This window comes from Muntiacus reevesi, chromosome 8, assembly GCF_963930625.1.
Source record: "Muntiacus reevesi chromosome 8, mMunRee1.1, whole genome shotgun sequence".
NCBI classification, from domain to species: domain Eukaryota; kingdom Metazoa; phylum Chordata; class Mammalia; order Artiodactyla; family Cervidae; genus Muntiacus; species Muntiacus reevesi.
In genome coordinates, this window is record NC_089256.1 from 59,247,677 (window position 1) to 59,273,685 (window position 26,009).

Genomic DNA, 26,009 nt, shown 5'->3' on the forward strand with positions numbered 1-26,009 from the left:
CAAGTGATAATATTTCATTCTTTTCTTAATGACTGAGTAATATGCCATTGTGTGTGTGTGTGTGTATATACAGTTTACATACATATATATATACACACACACACAATAGGTGGCACAGTTGGTAATGAATCCACCTGCCAATGCAGGAGATGCAAGAGAAGCAGGTTCGATCCCTGGGTAGTTGGGAAGATCCCCTGGAGAAGGAAATGGCAACCCACTCCAGTACTTTTGCCTGGAAAATCCCATGGACAGAGGACCCTGGCAGACTACAGTCCATAGGATCACAAAGAGTCAGACACAACTGAGCATGCACACACATGTATGCATACATACACATATATACACACATATACACAGCATACTTCTTAAGCCAAGCATCTGTTGATAAGCAGTTGGGTTGCTTCCATGTTTGGGCTATTGTAAGTAGTACTGCTGTCAACATGGGTGTGCCTGTACCTTTTTGGGTTTTTTGGATATATACCCAGGATCATATGGTAACTCTATTTTTAGGTTTTTAAGGAACCTGTATACTGTTCTCCATAGTGGTTGCACCAATTTACATTCCCATCAATAATGTAGAAGCGTTCCCTTTTCTCCACACCCTTTCCAGCATTTATTATTTGTAGACTTTTTGATGATGACCATTCTGACTGGTGTGAGGTGACACCTCATTGTGGTTTTAATTTATATTTCTCTAATAATTAGCCATGTTGAACATCTTTTCATATGCCTGTTGGTCACCTGTATGTCTTCTTTGGAAAAAGTCTATTTAACTCTTCAGCACATTTTTTGATTGGGTTGTTTGGATTTGTTTTTGTTTTTGTGTTGTTTTTTTTTAATTGAGTTGCATGAGCTGTTCGTATATTTTTAATATTAACCCCTTATTGTCTGTATTGTCTGCAAAGTTTTTCTCCCAATCTGTAGGTCATCTTTTCAACTTATTGATGATTTCTTTGCTGTGCAAAAGCTTTTGAGTAGGTCCTATTTGTTTATTTTTGCTTTTATTTTTTTTTCCTTGAAAGACCCACCTAAAAAAATATTGCTAAGATTTACGTCAGGGAATGTTTTGCCTACATTCTCTTCTATGCTGTCACGTCTTATATTTTGGTCTTTAAACTATTTTGAGTTTATTTTTGTAGATGGTGTGAGAGTGTGTCCTAATTTCATTGATTAACACACAACTATTCAGCTTTCCCAACATCACTTGCTGAAGAGACTGTTTTTTCAGTCATTCTATGTTCATGCCTCCTTTGCTGTAGACAATTGACCGAAGGTATATGATTTTGGAGTCATATAATCTTGGGTGTGCTCTGCAACTACTGGGCTGACTCATCGCCTCTCAGAGCCAGTCCCCTCATTGATCAAACACAGCTGACAATGACTCTTACCTCCCGAGATGACATGAGGAGGCAGCAAAGTCAAGCTCTTCGCACAATGCAGGTGTACCCTGAAGAGCTACTTCTGATGGCCTTCCATGTTTCTCCCCAGAGCCTCCCAGCCTCTGCTCCCTGCAAGCCTCTAGGGGAGCCACAGGGGAGAGATGAGTTAGCGGCCCACTCCCAAGGGAGCTTTTCATCTAGTGGTTTCCAAGAATTTTCACTTTATTACACATTTTTTTCAGGCTTCAGTCTGACTTGACTAAAATGTAAAGAAACCTCACGTATTTGGGTGACCAGAGCAGCATGCCTGCTTTCCTAGGCTTATCACATTCTGTCAGCCAAAGCTGAGCACCATCTTCAAACAAAATGTCTATTTCTGGCCAAACGAAGGCCCCAGAAAGACTGAACCATCTACCTCATCCATGGTGCACTTGCTTGGAAAACATCCAAGCGTGTTGGAGTCCTGGCCAGCCCAAAGCACCCCAGCCACTTTCAGAGACAGCAGGCGGAAGTGAGGGCTCTGATTTTCATGTGAAATCCCCATTTGGCCTCGGAAACGTTAAAAATAAACTTTCACCTGCATCTGATTTTCCTCTTTGTTACTGCAACCATTGTCCGTCTGAACAAAGAGGTAGCAAGAGCCTCTTTGAGCAGTTCACAGAGTTCAAGCCAGAGCCCAGATTGGAGGGGACACAGATGTTAATGAACAAGAGGACCAAGCAAGAGCGCTACTGAGAATGGAAAAACCTCCCCAGGACTGTCAGGCCCCACGCTGCTCTGCCAGCCACTGGCCTGGCTCTCAGGAGAAAGACCTGGGAGCTGCCTGTGCAACTTGATGGTAGAGCGAGATCTTAGTGAATCATACATGATTTCTTCCCACTCGCTTGCATTTTGGAGGCACCCATCAGATTTGGGGGGTGGGTGTGCTGGTTAAAATAAGATATGAAATCACAAATTATGACTGCAGCATTTATCGGTTCCCTTGGAAGCAATATGTTTTTACAGAAAGAGCCTGGGCTCGGGAACAGGATAAACCTGGGTTCAACTTTCATTTTCAGTTTGTGACCTTAGGCAAATTAGTTGACTTCTCTGACCTTCATTTTACTTCTCTGTAAAATGGGTGTTTAAAATGCTCTATTAGTTAAAGCAACGCTAGTGGCTGTGATAAAAACACACACACACAGTTAGAGTTCATTGTCTCTAACATTAAACTGATTTCTGATGCTCATTAAGTCCACAACAGGTTTTCCTGGTCTCTGGGCTGCTCTTCTCCAAGAGAGGAGATAGGTGCCTGCATCCTTTCTTTATCTGTCTTCACTGTTTTCTAAGCATGGCTTTCAAGGTCACCAGCCTTGTAGATGTCCATCCAAAGGTAGGTGGGAGAAAATGTAGGACGAAGGCCAGTGGAAGGTTTTCTGCTGGGCCCATCCCATCCACTTGCACACACATCCACACACCGCATCCCATCCACTTACAGGCTAGCATCTATCTATCACTGCAATGAATTGCAAAGAACACTTAGAAATGAGGTCCAGCTGCGTGCCCAGGAAGATGAGGAAACAGGTTTGGTAAACATCTAGCTAGACTTTGCCACATACACCAACTTTCCAAGGAGATAAAAAGACTAAAATGAGATGATGGTTATGAAACTGTGTGGCTCTCAACCAACGTTAACTCCTTTCTTCTTTCTCTTCCCGCATGGCCAAATTTTGCTGGAAGCAATGCGAGAAAGCTTCATTTGTAATGACATACAAACAGGAGCAGTTGCTGCCAACAAGCTCCTCCCTGACCCCCACGGCCCTTGCCTTTGACATTTTCCCCATTGACAAAGCGGGGACGCCAGAGTCTTGTTCTTGCTCCTTCCTCTCGTGCTCTGTCCTGACAACCTCACCAGGTACCTCGCTCCTTCTACAAAATAGGAAGATTCCGCTATTAAACCCTAAAGCCAGAAAACCATCATGTTAGGAACAGTTGAAGCGACGATGCTTGGTGGCATTATGTTTCTCCTAAATTCTATTCTTAACCCCTGTAGTTGGGTCACCCAGGCTCTCACTGCTGTGGTTTCCAGCGTCCTTTATTGTGTTACATCTGGCTGCTTCATAAATTTACCTGCCTGGCTTCAGGAAACATTTGGATTTGACACAGCCAGCCCTCCTGAGGGTTCCCAGGTTTCTAGGCTGGGCTTTGTCCCTTAGGCCCACCCCTCCTATCCTGGATGCCTTCACACAGTCAGCCATTCAGACCTCATGACTTTTGCTGTACCCTGGGTCACACCTTGAGTCTGCTTTCTCTTATTTCACACATACAGTTTGAGATAGCCTTTTCATAACATCCCCAAGTACTGCCTCGTCCTCACCCCAATATTAGTTTCAATACTCACTTGCTTGTACATCTGGGAGAAAGGGTTAGCAAGAAACACCTTATCAAAAGTTGTGGTTTAAAAAAAAAAAAGTTGTGGTTTCACAGTAAATGAGTAAATGTGGTTTCACCAGTTTTGGAGGTTGGTCTTTATATAGTGTTGCGAGTTAGCATTGACAGTATTTCTAAGAGAAAAATACGCCCCAAATTCCAAACAACTAAATTCTGAATGAACTCGATGACCCAGTTCTTTCTTGAGTTGAGAATTGCCTTGATCGAAGTCCTGATAGGCAGGACAGCTCACGGAATTTGCATACACACAAACCTGAATTTAAATCCTGGCTCTAACACCTAGTAATGTGTGACTTTGGAAAAATTACCTAAACTCTTCAAAATATGTTTCTTTATCTGTAAAATGAGAAGATAATCTTGTTTATAGGGTTTGTGTAAAGATTTAGTGCAAGAATGTTCATACAGCTCCTATCATAGTAGCTAGTACATAGTAAATAACAATTATTATAGTTGTCATAAGGAAGAATTAAGATCATCTATGATATTTGTTAAACTTTAAAAGGAACTTTTTTACATAAAATTTTAATGTCTAATTAACATATTTTAGTTACAGAAACCTGGAAAAAAGGGAAAACTTAAAAGGAGAAAGTAGAAACCAACCAAAATCTCACTGTTCAATGAAAACCACTTTTAATGTGCTGGTGGTTTTCCTCTCGATATTTTAGTATATACTTGCATACTTTACACAACTGGAATTAAGCTAGGTATAACATTACTTTACATACAATATTTTCTTTTTTTGCCACACTGTGCAGATATGGGATCTTAATTTGCCCAAAAAGGGATCAAACCCGGGACTCCCTGCATTAGAAGCAGAGTCTTAACCACTGGGCCACCAGGGAAGTCCAACATTTTTCACTTGAAACATAATAAGTTTTTTCCAGTAAAATTATTTACAAATTCTAGCTTTTAAGAATTTAAAATTTAAGGGAACTTTAAAACTATTCAGTAATTAAGTTATCCATTCCTTTAATGCTGAACATTTAGCTTATTTCCATTTTTTCACTCATGCGCAAGTTTCATATAAAATCCTGGAAATTTAATTGTTATCTGTATTTGTGTTTATTTACCTAAAATAGTTTCCTAGAAGCATTGCAAAGTCAAAGGGTGTGCACATTTTTAGTCCTCTTGCAACCATTAGCTGAACAACCCTTCAGAAATAGTCTAACAGCTTATATTCTGGGGTGTTTTAAAGTCTATGCTCTTGCCTTCCTGCTGACTTCTGCGAGGACTCCAGGAGCTGACTCTTGCCAGGGAACAGCTGCTTTGGACAGTGCACAGTGTTTGGCCCAATCAGCACTTCAGTTTTCCTAACAGTGCCCCGAATTCCTTTCGGGGAATCGTCTCTGCCCCTTGTGCAGTTTGGTGGGACATCAGAGTTGGAAGTATCCCCTGGGCAGGAGAATGGATGCTGGTGAGGAAGCCAGCTTGGATGAGGTTGCAGGGACCCTTTCCCATGCTAGATGCTAGGCTCGTCCTGCCATCTAGTGGTGGATAAAGGGAGATGGCAGCAGGAACCAGATCTCCAGCAGAGGGTGGGGAGAGCCAGATGAATCTGCTCTCCAGGAGGCCACGAGTGCATGGCAGGTTAGGGCGTGACCCAGAGTACCCCATAGGTACCTCAGAACTCAGAGTGCTATATGAAGAAAGTGAGTGTTAGTCACCCAGTCATGTCCAACTCTGCAGCCCCACGGACTGCAGCCCGCCAGCCTCCTCTGTCCATGGAATTCTCCAGATAAGAATGCTGGAGTATTGTGAAGTAATTAGCCTCCAACTAATAAAAATAAATAAAATTAAAAAAGAAAAAAAGAATGCTGGAGTAGGTTGCCATTCCCTTCTCCAAGGGATCTTCCAGACCCAGGGATCAAACCTGGATCTCCCACATCGCAGGCAAATTCTTTATCATCTGAGCCAGCCACCAGGGAAGCCCAGAGGGGATGAGGGCAGGGATTTTTCTCAATACTAATTATTGAGCACTGACTATTTGCCAAAGACTGTCCGAAGTGCTTTTTTTTTAATCTTGTAGCTGGAGCCCAGCAGAACCTGTGATGGGGAAACTGAAGCCAAATCCACAGTCAGTGGTACAGACAGGAGTCAAACCCAACATTGTGTGACTTTATAGCCAACGTTTCTAGGAACAATTATAGTATCACAGAGAGATACTGCCAGCACCCCTTCTGTTCCTGCACCTCCACCCTCACCCCTACCCACCCCATCCCCTGGACCACAGACGGTGGTTGCATTTCCTGTGGTGCATAGCTCATTTCTACCTGCTGTGCCTCTTGTGGGTCCCCAAATCTCCCCTCTGAGAAACTTGGAAGGGAAGCTTTTCTCTCCGTAGGCTTGGAGATCGTAGGGGGAAAAGGGCAGGGGTGGTGGTAGAGTCCCTCATCTGTTGTCCAGAAATGTCAAAATGTTTTAGACCAACGTTAACAGCTCTTTCCCTTTATTGATTGTGTGAGATGGAGATGCAAACAAGATCTCTAAAAGGCAGACTCGTTTCAGATCAGCCACTGTAAAGTTTGCTTCTAAATCCACAAAGGGGGACTTCCCTGGTAGTCCAGTGGCTAAAACTCCACATTCCCAATGCAGGGGACCCAGGTTCTATCACTGGTCAGGGAACTAAATCCCACATGCTGCAAAAAAGATCAAAGATGCTATGTACTGCGACTAATATTTGGTACAGCCAAATAAACAAATATTTTAAACCCAGAATGGGTTTCGTGGGCTTTCCAGGAACAAGAGTGGGGCTGGCCTAGAGTTACCCTAGCCTTGTCCCCAAAGTTGGAAGGACCAACCTGCCACCCCAGTGAACACACAGGGAGCCCAGGGGACCCACTGGCCTACAGACACTTCCACTTAGGGGATACTGAGGTTTATTTAGGAAGCAGTGGCCATTCTTCCTGCCTGGCCCACCAGATGAGTTAATAAGCCACCTATTTTTAGTTTAGGGCTTTGTTTTTCTTTTCCTGTTTTAGAAATTTATCCAGACCCATTTCTCAGGGTTGATAGCTTAGGCCAAATCGAGTTGATCACTTGGGGAATAAGGAGAGTGCTCTTCAGAAAGGAGCATGGTCCTCAAGTTGACTGATTTCCCCTTAAGAATCAAAATTTGTCTGCAATAACCTCCATCATTCATCCAACAAACACCACTGGATGCCTTAAGAGACAGAAAGGCTGGCGTTTGGCATTGCTGAGCGTCCTCTTCTGAGCCAGGTCCCCGGCCACTGCGTCCTGTCACACAGGCACCGCCACCCTGTCCTCGCTCAGCCCCATCTGCTACCTGCCCCAGAGCAGTAGGGGTCAACCCCGCTCCCGGACGTGGACAACCTCTTGCGCTTTAAGTATCAGTTGCTGGTTCTCACCACTCTCCAACCCATGCACCTATTTATTTCCCTTTTCTTGTAACGGTATGATCGGTTAACTTTATTCACACATTTAGTCAATCAACATTTATTGATCGCCTACCATGTGCCAGGTGCTGGGGTAAAAAGGGGTCCAAGTCTCTCACAGCCGAGAGGAAGGCTAGTAAACAAGAAAATTACAATATGGGATAGAAAAATGCTAAGCCAGAAACAGAAAAAGACACCATGGGGGCACTTCCATCACCTTCTTTTTTCACTTTACTACCTTTGGCCAGACATCATCTCAAGCTCCTGGACTGTACCCACTGCAGAGGCTCTGGGCCTCACTTGTCGCTAAGCAGTGACATAGCCCCCTCTCTTGCCCTCGCATGACACAATCCCAACCACAAACTGAAAAGGGGCCATGGCAGCCTTTGGAGAGTGGACCACTCCAGCAAGAAAACAGGAGGGGAGCAAGGCCTGCAGATGTACCATTGGTGCTGGTGCTGAAAAGAAAGCTGGGGGATGGATAAATGAGGGGCAGGTGAATGAAAAGACGAGTAACTGAGTAATGATTCAACAGCTGATTTAATGACAATCAGAGATGAGCTTCCAACCTTGAAGCAAAACTGAATTTCCATTTCCAACACTTGTTCACTGAACACCAAGTTCCCTAGAAAACCCTCTACAAAGATTTTTAAGAAAATTAAAATCACTTAAAACCTCACAGAGAATGTGACAATGCGCTTGAAAAAACTGGAGCTGTCTAGGGGAGTTCCAGGTGTGACAGTCACACATATGTGACCAGTTCAAAGTCACATATGAAGGAGAAAGCTGAGGGTCCCCCCATCCCCACTGATTTGTGAGAGGGAAGGAGCTCCAAGTTGCTCAGTCCGGAGACTTCCAAGGCAACGTGGCTGTTGGGAAGAGAGAACTACAAAGGGTGACAGGCTGGGAGCTTCTCACTTAACCTGACATGTTTACTATGTTTATTAGCAGCTGGAACCTAACATGTGGGTCACATTACTGTGTCAATCAGCTCTGCAGTGTCCTACCGCCCACCCACCCCCCGCCCCCACCCTGCTCCCAACCCAGGGAAGCCTTCAGGGTATAACAACTGTATTCTAAGCTATCTGTTCCATAAACATAGTTTTAGTGCCATAGAGAAGACCAGGATCTGGGAGGAAGAACACTGTGTTCTCAGAGGCCTGTGTGAACAGTTTATAAGTTCTTCAAGGCTGCCTGGTTCTCTGAGATGAACTGGCTGAAGCTTTTGACTTTGGGATTCAGTCGGTGGGTGAGCTTGATGTCACGGTCTGGCTTCATTTGATAGAAACGACACATGTTGGCCATTTCCTTTGCTGCAGGGAATTTCAGCTTCTCGTAAGCCTCTGGGGTGATCTTAGAAGAACAAGTTAAAATAGAAAGAAAGAAAAGAAACAACAGGAAATGTTATAGCCCTCATTTAAAACAGTTTGAAAAGAACTTGTTCACCTTCATGATGATACAAATCCACAACTCTTTTGCCTAATCCCAAGACCCAAGAAACACTGAAGTTTTTTTCATAAACAATTTGGCAACATACCAACTTTCCTGAACTAATTTGGGGGCAAAACCTTATCTAACTTAAGAGAAGTTATTTATGGTCTTCATCCTGTTTAGTGGAAATTGCCCTGTCTTTCTCTGCAGAGATATTGATATATTTGGTTATAGGGCCCTGCCCCAGCCCCTGATGGTGATGTCACATAGTGTGTGTAGACATAACCCATCTAAAAGCTTCAAGACTCTGAAAGCTGAATTGTTTCTGGCCGCAAGCACTTGGGATAAGGTACCATGGATATATATCCCCTTCATCTGACTAGTTTTCATATACATTTCCTCCTGGGATTCCTTAGCATGCCTTCCAGATCTTCAACCCATCAAGCCCTCCACGCAGCATCAAGGCACTAAGCTCTCCATCCTTCCCTCCTGATTGGAAACAAGCATCTGAACTTCAGCCATGCAGCCTCTGCCAGGGCCAGGCCCAACAAACACTGCCCATCACATACCTACTGAGCCACCCTCTGAAAAACCCTTCTGAAAAAACACTAAGTGGATCTGTAGAGATGCCATCTGCATCAACTAAGACCATTTCTTTCTTTCTTTCTTCTTTTTTTCTTGGCCATGCCACATGGTATGTAGAATCTTTGTTCCTTGACCAGGGATCAAAATTTTGCCCCCTGCAGAAGCGCAGAGCCCTAACTACTGGACCACCATGGGATTCCTATTAAGAATATTTCTAACTATTGGATCCAATATAATCAGTTTTTAGTCTCCAGCGATAAACTCTAACCTCACTTAGAAAACTCTAACCTCTACCTGGCCTTAGAATAATGTGACAGGCACAAACTCATATAACATAATGACTGTCATACCATTTATAGTAATGAAAAATCAAAAACAATCTGCATATCCAGAAAATAGAGAAATGGTAACATAAACTATGGTAACTATGGTACATCTACTCTAGAAATATTATGTAGTCAATATTTTTTAAAAAGTTGAATAGAAATATATGCTCATAATTTAATGTCAAGTGAAAAAGCCAGATACAAAATGGTACATAGCATGTTGTTTTAATTGTATTACATATATACTGGAAAAAGACCAGAAGAAAATGTACAAATCTTAACAGTTACTATCTCTGATAGATTAAACAATGTGACTTTTATATTCTTTTTAAAAATAATTTTCTGTATTTTCTGCCATAAGCATTTATAATTTTTGAAATCAGAAAACATTTTTAAATTTTAGTGAGTTTGAAAATAGAACACTATCAGAGAAGCATGGAAGATGACTTCTAAAATATCTGTCTCCTTGAGTTACTCTCTCATCCTGTAACTTTGGTAACTAATATCCCTCAGGAAAATAAGGGATGCTTTTCTGCAGGTTTTTAAGAAAAGAGATTTGCTCTGTTGTGTCTCACTTTTCTGAGAGAACAGTATCCCTTTTGGGGTTAGACAGGCAGTTTCAGCCAGACCAGAGTTTCTGATGGAGTTTATTCTGGGGAGTTCGGGAGTGGGGTGGGGGTGAGGGGTAGTCACTGAAGTAATTAAGCAAACAGCAACCATCTGACCAGACAGGGAAAGTCAGACGGCCAGGGCTGGAGCGCCACCTTGTGGCCACATGCGTCCTTCCCCAGTGTACCGTACCAGCACCAGTGGCTTTAAGTCAAACTCGTTCCTAAGAACAGCTTTAACCATTCTGTAGAGCTTCCAGCTTCCAATCCCATAAAATTCTGTGTGCCAGAGAAGTTTCTGCTGCATTGCGAAACAACTTGTACCCAAAGCCGTCAGAAACCAGGTATGTGACTGAGAGATACTTGGACAGTCCTGAGCCATCCCAAATAACGTCTACCTGGCATTCTGAAATGAATGCACACACACCACACGCCCACATTCTTCACCTTCCTCCCCTTCTTTGTAGAGTTCAGACCCCACAGACAAAATGAATATAAGACCCAAATGCAAAGCACTGGGAGAGGGGTCAGTCACTAAATAGTAAATTTGCACCCAGGGATAGATGACTTTGCAGAAGTTCTTATAAGAACAAAAGATGTTCTCTCACCATCTTTTGAATGAGTGCTGACTTCTTGGGCTTGGGAGTAACATTTTCTCCATGAAATTTGTGTGGCTTTCAGTGAGATCCCCAAATGTGGCTTTATAGCTGGATTGATACCTACAATAGTTTTCTCCCCAAAATATCTGTCAGCCTCCTCACAGGGCCAGTACTTGAGGTGAACTGGAGTCTAGACAGCCTCTCAAGATTCACTGGCCCACGAGCTGCAGATGAAAACGAAAACCAATCCTCTGCCTCTAACTCTAGGGAACATTCTAGAGCAGGGTTCACCAAACTTACTCATGAAGGACTAAACATAAATATTTAAGGCTTTCCGGCCATATGGTCCCTGTCACAACTACTCAGATCTACCAATGTATCCTGAAACCAGCCAGAGGCAATACACAAACAAAAGTGGGGGTGTGTTCCAATTAATCCTAATTTACAAAAGCAGACTCGAACTCTGTAAAGAGGAAGGGACTCTCTCTACTCTGGAGAAATGTCAGTACTGGGCAGAACCTGAGAAACCATCCAGACTACACTCTCCTTTCACAGATGGGAGAACAGCATCCAGGAGAGGCAAAGAGCTGTGTTAGTTGATGCCTGCCAGCTTGAGGGAAGGTAGGGTCCTCCTTTCAGCTACGACGGTGTCCAGGCCAGGAACACACAGACTCACACTTTCTTCTGAGAAACACTGTTCTCTCTCCATCCTCTGACAACAGCCGCTTGGAGAAATGGCTGGAAGCACTCAGGATGAACCACTGCCCTCACTTCTCTATGAAAGGTCTATCATAGCCACACTCAAGCCCAGGCCATTCCAACCCAGTTAGTTATCGAGGGCTACTAAATGCCAGACCCAATGCTAGCCTTTCCCACATGGGTCTCACCACATCCTCGCAACAAGCCTATGGCAGGTGTAATAATCTTCTTTAACATATGAACAAAGGAAGGCTGGAGAGTTTAAGTCTGCTTCCCAGGTGGCTCAGTGGTGAAGAATCTGCCTGCCAATGCAGGAGACTCAGGAGACATGGGTTCAATCCCTGGGTCAGGAAAATCCCCTGGAGAAGGGAAAGGCAACCCACTCCAATATTCTTGCCTGGGGAATCCCCATGGACAGAGGAACCTGGCAGGCTACAATCCAGGGGGTCGCAAAGAGTCAGACACGACTGAACACGCACACACAACCATGGAGAAGTTAAGTAATTTTTCAAGAGCCCCCAGAGGGATAAGGGCAGAGCCAGGACTTGCTTACTTCCCCAGGCTGCCTCTGGTTTATTCCTGTTGATTCTAGAACTTAGTCAGGCCACCCATTGCTCCCTCCACCCACACCCAGTCTTGCCCAGACTCAAGGATCACCTCAAAGCTACTCCTTCTGTGAAGCCTTCTCCTACCCTCTCTGACCACCCATAGAGCAGAGAGTGTGGGCAACACAATCAAGCACCACAGTGTTCTGCTCTTATCTGATCACTATGACTTCATGCATGTGAGAATTTTCACCCCAAGTCTGCTGTGAAGTCCTCAAAGGTAGCACCAGGTATATAACAGGTCCTTGAGATATGCTTGCTATATGCCAAACACTAGGCTAAGCTCCCTAAATATACCCTAATTTTCACAAAATGCCCCAGGAAGATGCTCTCAGCCACTTTGTGAATGAGGAAGCCACAGCTCAGAGAGGCTAAGTGCCTTGCCTGATGCTGGCCAACTCTGGCACACTGGCCTGATCAGCGAAGAGTCCCTGGGAGGGGAGGGATGGGATGGTGTATATGAGAACATTGTACCTTGGTCTTCAGAGTCTAAGTTCTTTCCACCCAAAAGGAATTGAACTTTAATAAGCTGATTAACCTGAAGCCAAAGCATAAAGTCTTAAGGTTAGGATTCAGATGCACCAACAAATGAAGACAGATTCATAGAACAGAAATCCTCTCCAATTTCATCTGATGGCCTCAGCTCAACCCTGCCCAAATCTGTGAAAAGTCTCCCAGAATTTGTAAGTTAGTGGGAATGTGACCTCTTGTGATCATGTTTGTCTCTTAAAAACTCACCTTTGCATCTCGGACTTCTTTCCCCAAACCCTTGGACAGAATATCAGCATACTGCTGCATAGTCAGCGCTTCTGCACTGAGACCCACGGCCTTGCCTACAAACTCCTCTGGAGAATTAAAGATGCTGCAGACGACGGCTCCGATATCAGCAACCGAGATACCATCCATTGGTACATCCCCCATAGGCATTGCTAGTTTAAAAAATAAAAAGATAAAGATAGCTAATTACATCACATCCTTGGGAGGTCCCATCAATCTGAATTAATCAACCAGTTAAACAAAAGGTATGGGAATACCATGTAACACTGAGTCGCTACCATCCATGTAGTTATAAGGTTTGTTTGAGAAAATATCATAATACCTGGGTATCGATAAAAAGAAAAAGAACTACCATTTACTAAGCATATTCTGTGTGCAAAGTATGATTGTTATGTCTAACCCCGACATCTCTGTTGAGCTCCAGATGCATTTGTCCCATGTCCTACTCAACATCCTTACTTGAATGTTTAATAGACATTAGAAACTCAGTGTGCCCCAAAACGAATTCCTGGGCAACCTGCTTCTGCTACAAACTTCCTTCTCAGTTAATGGCAACTCTATGATTCCAGTTTCTCAAATTAAAAATCTTAGCGTCAACCTTGACATGTGTCTCCCACCCCAGATCCTTTTTTTTTTTTTTTTTTGTAGTCGTATTCATAGTGTCCAGAATTTGAAGACTTCTCGCCATCCTCACTGGTATTACCCTAGTCTAAGCCACCATCTGAGAAGAGCTAACTCGTAAAAGACCCTGATGCTGGGAAAGATTGAGGGTAGGAGAAGAAGAGGGTGGCAGAGGATGAGATGGTTAGATGGCATCACCAATTCAATGCACATGAATCTGAGCAAACTCTGGGAGATAGCAAAGGACAGGGAAGCTTGGTGTGCTGTAGTCTATGGGGTCGCAAAGAGTCAGACACAACTCAGCGACTGAACAACAAAGCCACCATCTTCTCTGACTTGGATTATTGCAAAGTTGGGCCCCTTATTTCCAATTCTACTCCTGCCTTTCCACAGTCTCTTTTCAACACAAAAGTCAGAGTGATTCTGTAAAAACTAAAGTTAGCTCATGTCATATCTGCCCAGACCCTCCAAAGGCTCTCTGTGTCTCTCAGAAGAAAAGCCATAGCTTACAGGACCAGACCCTCTACTAGTTCTGGCCTCAGCTCCTACTCCCCTCTCCTCAAGCCCCCAACCTGCTCCAATCCAACCACACTGGCTGTTCTGTCTGCCTGAAAATGTCTTCCCCTGAATATTCACAAAGCCAGTTACTTACCTCTATCAGAAGTTGCTCAGATGTCACCTTCTCAAAACCCACCAATCACCTAATTTAAATTTTTTTAATTATTTTTTTCTAATTTAAATTTCATACACCACGCTTATTGCTAACACTCCACATACACTTTACTCAGCCTTATTTTTTTAGAGCACTTATCACTTTCTAACATATAATACATTTTACTTCTCTATTATGCTTCTCTGCTATCCACCTCCTCGACCAGAATATGAGCTTAATGAGGGCAGAGCTTTGCCTGCTTTGAGTGGTTTATTACTGAATCCCCAGTAAAGTGAAGTAAGTGACTGGCACGTAGGAGGCCTTCAAATATTTATTGAATGAAATCATTAGCAAACGTATTGGCTGGTTTAATCCTCAAAACAACCTTGAAACATAGGAATATCAGGGAGTTGCCTGAGGTTACTCAGCCAGCAAGCAGCAGAAGGGAACTCAAGCCCTCATCCATCAATCACTCCAAATTCTGTGCCATTCCTACAGGTGGGTACAACCTCTCACAGATTCCCAGAAGCCTGAGGCTGGAACCCAATGTGGACATGATCTAGCCCCAGCACTGTCGTTTATTTAAACTGAATCTAAGTCTACTGACTCACCCAGTGCCTTACAGTTAGGAAACAACAGGCCAGGACAAGAATCAAGGTCTCTGAATTCCAGTCCAGTGTAAAAGTGACTTAAGGTTTAGCAGCCAGGAACTAAATGTCACAATTTGTCTTTTTGCAGCAAAATTAACTTCCTACCTGATTTCTGGGTAGGAAATATGTCTGCTCATTCCTCTGCATAAATGATAATTATAAAATATATAAATTATAAATTTATAAATATAAATAAATTAGAAATTATAATTGTAAAAAAGCAGTCTCTGTTTTTTGAGGCACTCAGAATCAAGTCTATTCTGACTCTGAGGTTTGCTTTTATTTGAAGATTGAGGTTCTTGGACTGAGTTTAAAAGGTGCTAAGGGACAGTGGTAAAAAAAAATATGGTTCTGGAATTCTGTTTGCAGCCGGCCAGCATCTCCTTTAGCTCTCCTAGCTCCAGCCAAAGGAGAAGGGGTTAAGTAAGGCGGTCTCTATACCATGGCTCGAATGTAAGCTAATCAACCAGCAGTAAAGCACCTAGGAAGCAACTCACTACAAAAGCCACTCGCAAGAGTGTGCCCTCTACTGGAGGGGTGACGAGACCTCATCTTTACAGGCCTGGTACTGTGGCACTCGGTGAAATGAGACGTTATCAGAAGTCCACTGAGCTTCTGATTCGCAAACTTCCCTTCCAGCATCTGGTGCAGGAAATTGGTCAGGACTTCAAAACAGATATGCGCTTCCAGGGTGCAGTTATTGGTGCTTTGCAGGAGGCAAGTGAGGCCTATCTTGTTGGCCTTTTTGAAGAAGACACCAACCTATGTGCTATCCATGCCAAACGTGTAACAATTATGCCAAAAGACATCCAGTTAGCATGCCACATACGTGGAGAACGTGCTCAAGAATCCACTAAGATGGTAAACATTTCATTCTTAAAAAAAGAAAAATTCTCTTCTTCCTGCTATTGGTAGTTCTGAATGTTAGATATATTTTTTCCCTGGGGTCAAAAGGCACCTAAGTATATGATTGCAAGTGGAAAAATAGGGGACAGAAATCAGGTATTGGCAGTTTTTCCATTTTCATTTGTGTGTGAATTTTTAATATAAATGCAGGACATAAAGCATTAATGAATGTCAAAATGTTTCAGTGAACAAGTTTCAGCAGTTCAACTTTATAACAATTATAAATCTGTTAAATTTTTCTGGACAATGCCGGCATTTGGATTTTTTTAAAACAAGTAAATTTCTTACTGACTGAAAAAAAAAAAAGAATATGGTTCTGGAATTCTCTGGTGGTCCAGTGGTTAAGACTTTGCACTTCCACTGCAGGGGGCATGATTTCAATCCCTGGTTGGGGAACTAAGATCCCACTTGCCTCATGGTATGACCAAAAAAAAAGAATTTTTTTTTTTTTTTTTTCATTTAAAGAGTACGGTTTTGGAGTCAGATTACCAGAATTCAAGTTCTGGTTCTACCTTACTATTGATCTTGGCAAAGTTAATCTAATCTATCTGTGCCTCGGTTTTCCCATCTGTGAAACAGACACCAAACACCCAGTAAGTGCTCGGTAAATGTTAGATATTCCCTATGGTGTGTGGCGGTGGGGGGGGGGGGGGGGTGGCCGGTGGCAGGGAGCTATTCCCTATGGAGGGGGCAGCGCTTGACAGAAGGGAGAGGACGAGATCTCAGGGATACCTGAGGCTGGGTTTTACAGATGTGGGGAACTCACATGGGACTGGGTTCCAGCAAAAGTTTAAAGCATCACCTCTTCACCTAGGGCCAATCTAATTCATAGATTATAATATCCTAGTTTAGAACCTGGGAAATGTCACGGGTGCAGGCTTCTGAAACCTGGTAGAGGCATAGGAAGAAGGGAAGGGGGGTGAAGAGATGTATCACATTTATACACTTATCTGGTCACTTGTTGAACTATTACCCAAGTCATCTGTGACATGTGGCAGGTGCTCCAGGCTCTAGCTCAGATCTACTTTGCACTAGTTACGTCCCTCATCAGTCTTAATTACATGCCAGGGAAGAAAGACTGCCTTGCAGTCACTGATTCTCTCACGCTCCCTCCATTCCACAGAGCCACCCTGGACTATGGGCAAAGAAAATGTCCCCAAAGGGCAGGGGAGTGCAGGCCAGGGGACTGGCAGCGCTGGAATTACCAGGAGTCCTGGTTAGAACTATAGTCCTGCAGGCCCCAGACCAGACTTATGGAACCAGGCTCTGCAAGCAGGGCTGGAAACTCATTCTGAAGGAGTCAGTGTCCCTCCAGGATTCTCCCATCCAAGTACTAACCAGCCCGACCCTGCTTAGCTTCCCAGATCGGACAAGCTCAGGTGTGTTCAGGGCGGTATGGCCATGGACCCTCTCAGGATTCTGACCCTGGGATCCAGGTCAAGAGAAGAATGTGTTCCCTGTGGCCACAGAAGGGCAGAGAGACGGGCTAGAAAGGAAAGTCATCTTGTCCAACTTTCCTATTAGACATGGGGAAACTGAGGCCTGAGGCCATGAGGCTCACTGCTTATATGAGGAGCATCAGCTGGATGAGACAGGAAGTGTAATCCTTGGTGCTTCCAGCCCAAGATCCAGCTCTCCAGGAAATCTAGGACAACATGGGGCCCCTGTCAGCACTTCACCCAGAGCTGACCACACAGCAGGCACTCGGATGGCATGTGAAGAGAGAAAGGGTGGGAATAGGGGGCTGGGCAGGGGGAAAGCTGATGTCAGGTTAGTTTCACTACAACCCCCCACATACCCAGGGTGTAGTAATCTCCATCAGAGGCCTTCACCGGCTTCAGTGGGCCAAGAAAGTTTTCAAAGTAAGCCGCCACTCGGACGCTGGTCATGGGAACGCCAATGGACCAGAAATACTCCTCCACCTCTCCCTTCCCATCAAAGTGCAGCACCTCCAGCTTGCCGTTTGTCAGGCGCTTGACGTTCTCCAGGCCGCTGTACACCACGTGCTTCAGACCCTGGTTCTTGGCAACATCAGCCACCAGTTTTCCCTGAGGGACAAAGGTAGACACCTTATAGAGAAGGTTGAATTTGCATGCAGACTGAGGGGCTGATGCTGGGTCCTCTACTCCCCCCCGACGCCTTTCTCTTATTGTCCTCTTTGGAGGGGAGCTTTCCCAACCTCAGATCATAGGAGAGGCCACCAGGATCCAGAAGCAGAGGCTTCACTGTGTCAAAATGCTGAACCCGTCTTCTGGTGCAAACAGTAAGGAATCCGGCCCCTGCCTCTTGGTTGTCAGTAACTCTGTGATCCACTACCACATTTTATATATATATATATATATATATATATATATATATATATAAGAGGCTCAGGGATACCTGCAAAAGCAGTGTGTGATGTTTTCTGATGATAGATTATATCTGCTCACCATTTGGATACTGAGGACAAAATGGAGGGAGATATACATATAATTGGTTTTTATAAACACACACACATACAAGCATGCATGGATGTACATATATTTTCTTTTTTGTAGTTTCAGTTCCAAATTTTTCAAAGTTCCTTCATCCTTCCACTCCCTCTCTCTTTTTTTTTTTCCTTCTTTTCCTCACAAAACCCCATACCAGACAGAGAAGACATAACTAATCTGGCTTAGGTTGAGAAAGTGAGACAGAGAAATGACTTGTACCCCTACATTCCACAGTGAGTGAATATCAGAATTAGAACTCAAGAGTTCCTAAAATAAGCCCTTCCTAAATTTATCACTTAAAGACAAGCTGTAAGTGATGTAATTAACAGACGTTCCTGAAATGGTTCAATCCTGCTCTTAATTTTTTGAATTTTACCATTTCTGAAAAAGTCTGATCCCATCCATTACATTTAAAAAATCTAATCTTCATATTTTCTATTTAAACATATGTATAATTTGCAAATAGTACTGGCATGGGGGAGGGGAAAGTAGATCTTATAATGACAGAAAAGTTCCCTGTACCCGCTATGGTGATAACTACTTTCCAGAAATTTTATGGGCTCATGCCCAATATTCTACGTGCTCATTTTCATCTTTTAGCTGCTTCTTTATTTCTAAATAACATGTTGTATTGCTAATTCTTGATTTTTCACAGTTTAAGAAATCATCTACTAAATTTCTACTATGACAGATGAGCCTCATCTTCAACTCTCTCTCTCTCTCCCAATGTCTCTGTCTCTCTCACACGGGCTTCCCTGGTGGTCAGCGGTAAAGTACCCACCTGCAATGCAGGAGATGCAGCAGGAGAAGCGAGTTTGATCTTTGGGTCAGGGAAGATCCCCTGGAGAAGAAAACAGCAACCCACTCCAGTATCCTTGCCTGGGAAATCCCCTAGATAGAGGTGCCTGGTGGGCTACAGTCCATTGGGTGGCAAAGAGCTGGATACGTCTTAACAACTGAGCACAACAGTATTCTCACACACACGGCCCAGCACCACCGTAACCATCACATACATACACAACTTCCTTTTTTTCATCCTCAGAATATCATATTTGGAGCTGCATCATTCATCAGTGCTAACATAGGTGAAGCAGAGCCACACTTCACCTGTTTTATGGATGGTCACATTCACTTTTTCTACAAATTTTCATTTTCCCTAGAGTTCATCCTTGTGAATCATTTGCTTGTTTGCTCACTTCTTTTCTTATGCACCCATTGCTAATTCATTTCCAAATTCTCTGCCAGAAGTCTAAACATAGTCCTTACATTTTGTTCTTCCCATTTCACTCTCAGAGTAACCTTTAATTCATGGGATGTCCTTGCTGCCAACCCTCACATGCCATCTACAACAAATGGTAAGAATCAGAGGCTCTAATAACTGGTTCCACTACACGACCACTCTCAGATCTCCAAGGTCACCTTTGGACAGATGTCACATGACACTGATTTTACAATCACCTAACAATCCACCTAAAGCACATGGATTTCATAAATGCCAGAGAGAAGTGATGGAGTGAGGCCCACCCCCTTCCAGGGAGGGCAGCATGGGCAGGCAGGAAAAAAGAAAGGGCTTTTGAAAGTGGTTCCCACCTGACACACTTCTTTCTCTTTGCTGAAATGTTCCCAGGTGTTGGTTACCAGGAAGGCCCCATAGGCTCCCTTCAAGGCAGCCTCCACCGATGCTTTGTCATTCAGGTCCCCTTTAACCACCTCGGCCCCGAGGTCCCGGAGCACCTGCGCCTTTGGCTGGGTCACGTCTCGAGTCAGCGCTCTCACCACATACTTTTTGCTCTCCAGCATGGCCCTGGCCACAGAGCCACCCTGGGCTCCTGCAGAATTGGGGAAGAAAAAATACAGAAAGAGTCAGGAAGAATGTTTACTAAAAGAAGCTGGGCAGGGAATGCCATTACTGCTGCTGTAACTGCTTCAGGAGGCATTCCCATGGCTTGCAAGAGTGGTTTCAAATTAGGTTTCTCACAGCGTTCTCAGAGGTAGCTTAGCAGAAGCCATGGAGGAGAGAAAGAATGGGGGGCCTGGAGGCAACTGGGAGGGAGGCCAGGAGAGCAGGGGACTAGACCCTCCACCTCAGAGTCCACTAAGCAATTCTACTTTTAACTGGTCAGGGTCTTCTGTCCATGGAATTTTGCAGGCAAGAATACTGGAATGGGTTGCCATTCCCTTCTCCAGGTGATCTTCCCAACCCAGGAATCAAACCTGGGTCTCCCACATTGCAGGCAGATTCTTTACCATCTGAGCCACAAGGGAAGCCTTAACTGGTCACAGGTTTCATTTTTTAGGTTCTTCGTAGAATTTTACTTTCAAAAGAAGTTCCTATTCTATTATTTTTTTTAAAGGGTTGAAAACTTGCAGAAGTTTCTTTTTATGGTGTTCAAGACTGTTCATGATATGATCATCACTCACCTGATTTATCCACTCTACAAATGTTTACTGTGTCCTATGGGGGATGACACATACTCTACACATTCACTGATATTTGGGATCCTGCATCAAACTGGTCCCGTATCGGTCCTGAATTGTGTGTGTGTGTGGTTCAAAATGCACCTTCCCTTCTCTCTCCTGCCTAGCGCCTGAGAGGCTGACCCGTATGAACTTCATCAGTGGGCTCTTTTGCCTTCACTCTGGGTCTGGCCAGAGGAGGGCATCAACAGGGGACCCAAGGGTTGGAGCAGAGGTGAGCCCTTCACATTGCTGCTCTTCCCAGGTTTTGGTCACCTCTCTTGTCCTCTGGTCCTTCCGTGTTGCTTACTTAGTCTTTCTGTTCTTTCCCATCTTTACTAAATTTTCTCTACTTCTTTGAGAGACTGTGGCACTTCTTTTTGGGGTACCCCAACTGATAGACCACTGATAATCCTGTCAGCCTGCCGTTCAGTGGGCTTTGCCTTTGAACCCTTAGACAGTTTTGTACTCTTGTACTGAATATGAACAGATAGCCAAAGTTCATCAGATGTTCAAGGAAAGCCTCCAACATAAAAAGGTAAAACCAAAATAAGCAAACTGATAAAAAAAAGAAAAGATAAAAAAAGGCAGGGAACAGAAGAAAATTTTTAAAGAATTAATATCCTCAGAGATTGGCAAAGATATTACATTGAGAACACTATTTCTGAAATGCAGTATCTACAAAAATTAAAATTCAGTTTAAAAAATCTGTTGACATTAGTTTGCTAGAGCTGCCATAACAAGATTCTACAGAATGGTGGCTTAAACAACCCATATTTTTCACACCCCTGGAGGCCAGAAGTCCATGAAAAAGGTGTCCTCGGCTGGCTTGATTTCTCCTGAAGACTCTCTCCTTGGATTGTAAACGGAGAGGCTGCTCAGGGTCTTCACGTGGTCTTTCCTGTGTGTACTCGAGCCCCTCCTGTCTCTGTGTCAAACTTCCTTCTTCTAATGAGAACAGCAGTCAAATTGGACTATGGCCCACTCTTACGGCCTCACTTTAATGGAACCGCCTCTTTACATGACCTCTTTAACAATACAATAACACATTGTATATGTGCAAATACTGTCACATTCAGAGGTACTAGGGATTAGGGTTTCAACATATGAATTTGGGGAGGGACATGGTACAACTCAAAACACTGACCGTTGTAAGTATTTCCTTATAACTAAACTGTAACTTAAAGTTCACCTTGAAGACAAACTGTTTACTCTTTATCGCTGTTTGCTAATCATGTTTTGAGATTAGTGCCTGGAACACTGCAAGCTTTCAATATCTGTTTATTGAATGAAAGAATGAGTGAATGAAGGAAGTACAAATAATGAAAGCTCTGTGCTCTGCATTCTCAGCTTTCAGGTGGACAGTCTTTGCCTGGACCCACATAAAATGGAAAAGCAAGCGATATGGACAAGTATGAAAAAATAAGAAGAGTTGAACCAAAGCCAGGACTGGCTCTCCTAATCACACCCACTTTAATGTCTCATTAAGACTCAAACCAGGAGACGAATTCAACCATATCGGCCTTGCTCCTTGAAGGTGAGTCCATGCAGAGAGCAGCATTTTAATGGCAGACACTGGAGATGATGCTCAAGAGTTTGAAGCGACTTAGCAGCAGCAATCCCCACCCACTCCATCCTTTCAGAGTCCTTCCAGCACTGGTCAGGATGTGGGTATCTTCTGCATGCCCATGGGTCTCTCACATTTGTTCCTTGTGCTTATCAGGAAGCGAGTGGAGAAAAATCTGTAGCAGATAACTTGTGCTGAAATGAGACTTACACCAACAAATCAGCCCATGATCAAGAACAAGAAAATGTGTCCGATGTCCTTGTGCCTCTCAGATCATTTCTGTACAAATCAAGTCAAATCACCCTGCCCCTTTACCACATCAGAAATGCAAGCAAATGATAAACTTTTTTCAATTTTCTCCAAAGGGCTCTTTGTTCAGTCTATGCTTGCAGGCTCTGAAGTTAAAAACAGGAAAACAAGAAAGTAACCCAAGTCAGCACACACTTTTAAAGTAAGAAGTTTTTTACCTGTTGCTCCAAACACTGCAATTATTTTCTTGCTGGTCATGTTGCTAAACAAAGAGTCAATGCAGCAGCAGTACTTTCCTCCGAACAGTGACAGCAGCTGAAATGCAGTTTCTGTTGAGTGTGAGAATTTTAAACCTTTCTGATTACCACACCCATCATGGACTATGTCCCTCCCTTGTAAAAACTTTTGTTATCACCACCTAACTAACTCACTCTGACACAGCAATTTTCTAAAGGAGGTTTCATTTATTTCACTTACTCATGTGTTCAGCAAATGTGTAGTGAGTACCTTTGGTATACTAGGCACTGAACTAGAGGCTCTGGTAAGGGAGACAGACTAGTAAGTAAAAGAAAAGCAGAGCGAAATGCAGAGGGAACGTAGGTCCCAGAGGGGAAACACGAAACCCAGAATGGTAGTGCTAAGGAAGGCTTTTGAGGGAAGATGTTGCTGGAGCTGGCCTGAAGACCCCATGGAGCGTTCAGTTAGTGAGAGCAAGAAGAGAGACCACCCCAGGCAGGAGGAGCCACACATGGTCAAGTTCACAGGCAGGATAATCATGACAAAGGGCTCAAGATGGCTGCAACAATGCTACTTGAATGGTGGGAATTAAGACTAGGAAGGATGGCAGAAGGCAGAGGACAAAGGGCTGGTTTGTGGATTTATCCTGGCAGCCACAGCAGGTTTTAGCTGATTCTCTGGCAGCAGAGTGGAGGATAGATTGAAAGAAGATGATGCTGGAAGCAGGGACACCCCTAAGGAGACAAATAAGAAACGATACAGTTGAGAAATGACAAAAGCTTGAATGGAGGCAACGTCTTGGGTTAAGTTGTGCCCCTCCAAGATTCCTAGGTTGAAGTCCTACCTCCCAACACCTCAGGATGTGATCTTATTTGGAGAGAGAGTATGTACAGAGGTCCAGTCAAGGTAAAGTGAGATTAGAATGTGCCTAATCCAATATGACTGATCTACTTATAAAAAAGGGAAATTTGGAGATTTCTCTGGTGGTCCAGTGGTTAAGACTGTGCTTCCATTGCAAAGGGTGTGGGTTTCATCCCTGGTCAGGGAACTAAGATCCCACATCCTGTACAATATGGCCAATCAATCAACCAAGAGAAAGTGGGAAATTTGAACACAGAAGGAAGACAATGTGAAAATACAAGGAGAATGCCACATGAACATTAAGGTGGCCATCCACAAGCCTAAGAGAGAGATCTGGAGTAGATCCTTCCCTCACAGCCTACAGAAGTATTCAGACCTACCCAACTCTGGATTTCCAGCCTCCAGAACCATGAGATGATAAAGTTCTGTAGTTTGATCAACCCACTTTGTGGTACTTTGGTGCAGCGATCCTAGCAAGCCAACAGAGTCATGACAATGGGGGTGAAGAGAAAGATATTCAGGAAGAAAAGTAAGAAGGCCTTTATGATTGACTGGATTGGGGAAGGGAAAGTGAGAAAGGACTAAAAATGGCTCTGCCAACTGGAGGGGTTGGCAGTGGGGGAACAGTAGTGGGGCTCAGGGGGAAATGAGCTCAGAACTGGACCTTTGGTTTTGGGGCTGCAGCTGGTTGAGAAACTGGGAGCTGAGGGAATAACAAATGCAAATGTACATGTCGCCTTTAAGGAAACTTGCCATAAAGGAAGTAAGAGTGAACTGTGGTTATAAGGTACAATGAAGTTTCATTTCAGTAGGAAAGACTTGAACACATTTGTGGATTGAAGGTGGCTCTCTCCTTCCCCCCATACTCTGGTTTATTTTTCTTGATAATGTTTATGACTTGACATGTTACAGGCATGTTTATTTGCTCATATGTTTATTTCTGCTCCCTGCTCCCCACAACTAGGCTGTTTTTGTTTTATTCACTTGTATGTATCTCCAGTGCCTACAGCTCTATTTGGCTCATGGCAGGTGCATGTTAAATATTTGTTGAATGAATGAAAGAATAATTGGTAGAATTAGGTCACTGGGAAAGCTGTAGGGCACAAACTTTGCATCACAAATGAAGAGGAGCTGAAAATATCAGATACCACAGGATTACCTGAAGCCCTCTGCCAAAAGGCTGTGAAGATGGATCCAAAAAATGGAGCAACCTGCCCCTTGCCTGCAGCCTGTCTGCCCCTTGCCTTTTCCTTCACCCTCCTGCTCCTATCACCTGCTCCTGCCTGTTCATCCTTGTGAGAGGAAGCATTTCTCCCACCCGCCCCCCTGTATAATATAACCCACAAGGAAACAAAGAGGTAAATTCTGGAGTTGGTGCAAACTGGAAGAGTTGATCATTCACATCTTTCCATTTCCTGTCACAAGAAAGATATATGACACTTCTGCTACCCTACACTACACACAGTTTTACCCTAGCCATATGGAGAGTTCTCAGTGCCACTACAAAGATTTATTATGTTCAAGGAAGTTTATCCATGGCATTATTTGTATTGAAAAACACCTGGAGACAATCTAAATGACCACTACGTCGTTTTTCAGTCGCTCAGTCATGTCGGACTCTCTGTGACCCCATGGACTGCCAGCACGCCAGGCTTCTGTGTCCTTCAGCTTCACCCAGAACTTGCTCAAACTCAAGTCCAGTGAGTCGGTGATGCCATCCAACCATCTCGTCCTGTGGGGAAAAAAAAGTTAGCTTTTTAACTAAGCCAATCCCTATCAGGGCAAGTAGCAGCCCATTAAGAGACTTAGTGTTCAAACAGAAGTCAGTGATGCCATTTTCTTTATAATTTGAAAGCATCCTAAGCTGATGTCTCAACATTTATTTAGGGTCCCCTTGATAGGAAGAGTTTGCTTTTTTTGGTCTGCCCAGCCAAGAGAAGGAGAGAATGGGCAGGACTCTGCTGTCAACATTCAGCTGTGCACTCCCTTGGTTGTGTTTGCTTCTTACTTCCAAGTATAACTAACCCAACCCAGTAAATCCACAACTAGAAAGCTGTGCAACACATGACAAGAGCTACCTCTTGGACACTTTGTAAAATTTCCCTATATAGATAAAATTTCATCTATAAAATGGAGCTGGGGTGGGGAGGAGGGCAGTGATTGTAGTATCTCCCTCTTATAGAGGAGGTGAGGATTACATGAAATTAAACTACTTAGTCTTCCCAGGTGGTTCAGTGGTTAAGACTCCACACTTCCATTGCTGGGGGCACAGTTTGGGGAACTAAGATCCTGCATGCCATGGGGCCCCCCAAAAAAAACAAAAAATGGAAAGACAATCTAAGTCAGAGGCCCCAGCTCCCATGGTCCTGACCGGGGGTGGCAGAGAAATGCCATAAGGAGAAAGCAAGTGAGGACACCTCCTTAGAAAAATTCTTGGATTATCAGGAGGAATTGGGGCTGGCTGGGCATGGGGAGAGGATTCTGGAAATTTAATACTGTTTTGTAAT

At 43.8% G+C, this 26,009-nt stretch overlaps 1 protein-coding gene across 1 annotated transcript; it reads right to left on the bottom strand.

Moving 5' to 3' along the window:
- Positions 1-8,249: 8,249 nt before the first annotated feature.
- LOC136173614 (nmrA-like family domain-containing protein 1) lies at positions 8,250-22,709 on the bottom strand. The gene is made up of 5 exons (XM_065943307.1): positions 22,623-22,709; positions 19,722-19,960; positions 17,459-17,708; positions 12,793-12,983; positions 8,250-8,554 (listed from the first exon to the last, which is right to left on the bottom strand). Exons 1-5 carry the CDS (start codon positions 22,660-22,662, stop codon positions 8,375-8,377), a joined length of 900 nt encoding a protein of 299 aa, XP_065799379.1. The 5' UTR covers positions 22,663-22,709; the 3' UTR covers positions 8,250-8,374.
- Positions 22,710-26,009: the final 3,300 nt, after the last annotated feature.

Coding starts and splice junctions, on each gene's coding strand:
- LOC136173614 (XM_065943307.1), bottom strand. CDS start 22,662: ATGACCAGCAAGAAAATAATTGCAGTGTTTGGAGCAACAG. Junction 19,961..22,622: donor TGCAGTGTTTGGAGCAACAG/GTAAAAAACTTC, acceptor CCAATTCTGCAG/GAGCCCAGGGTGGCTCTGTG. Junction 12,984..17,458: donor TGGAGATTACTACACCCTGG/GTATGTGGGGGG, acceptor TTTTTAAACTAG/CAATGCCTATGGGGGATGTA.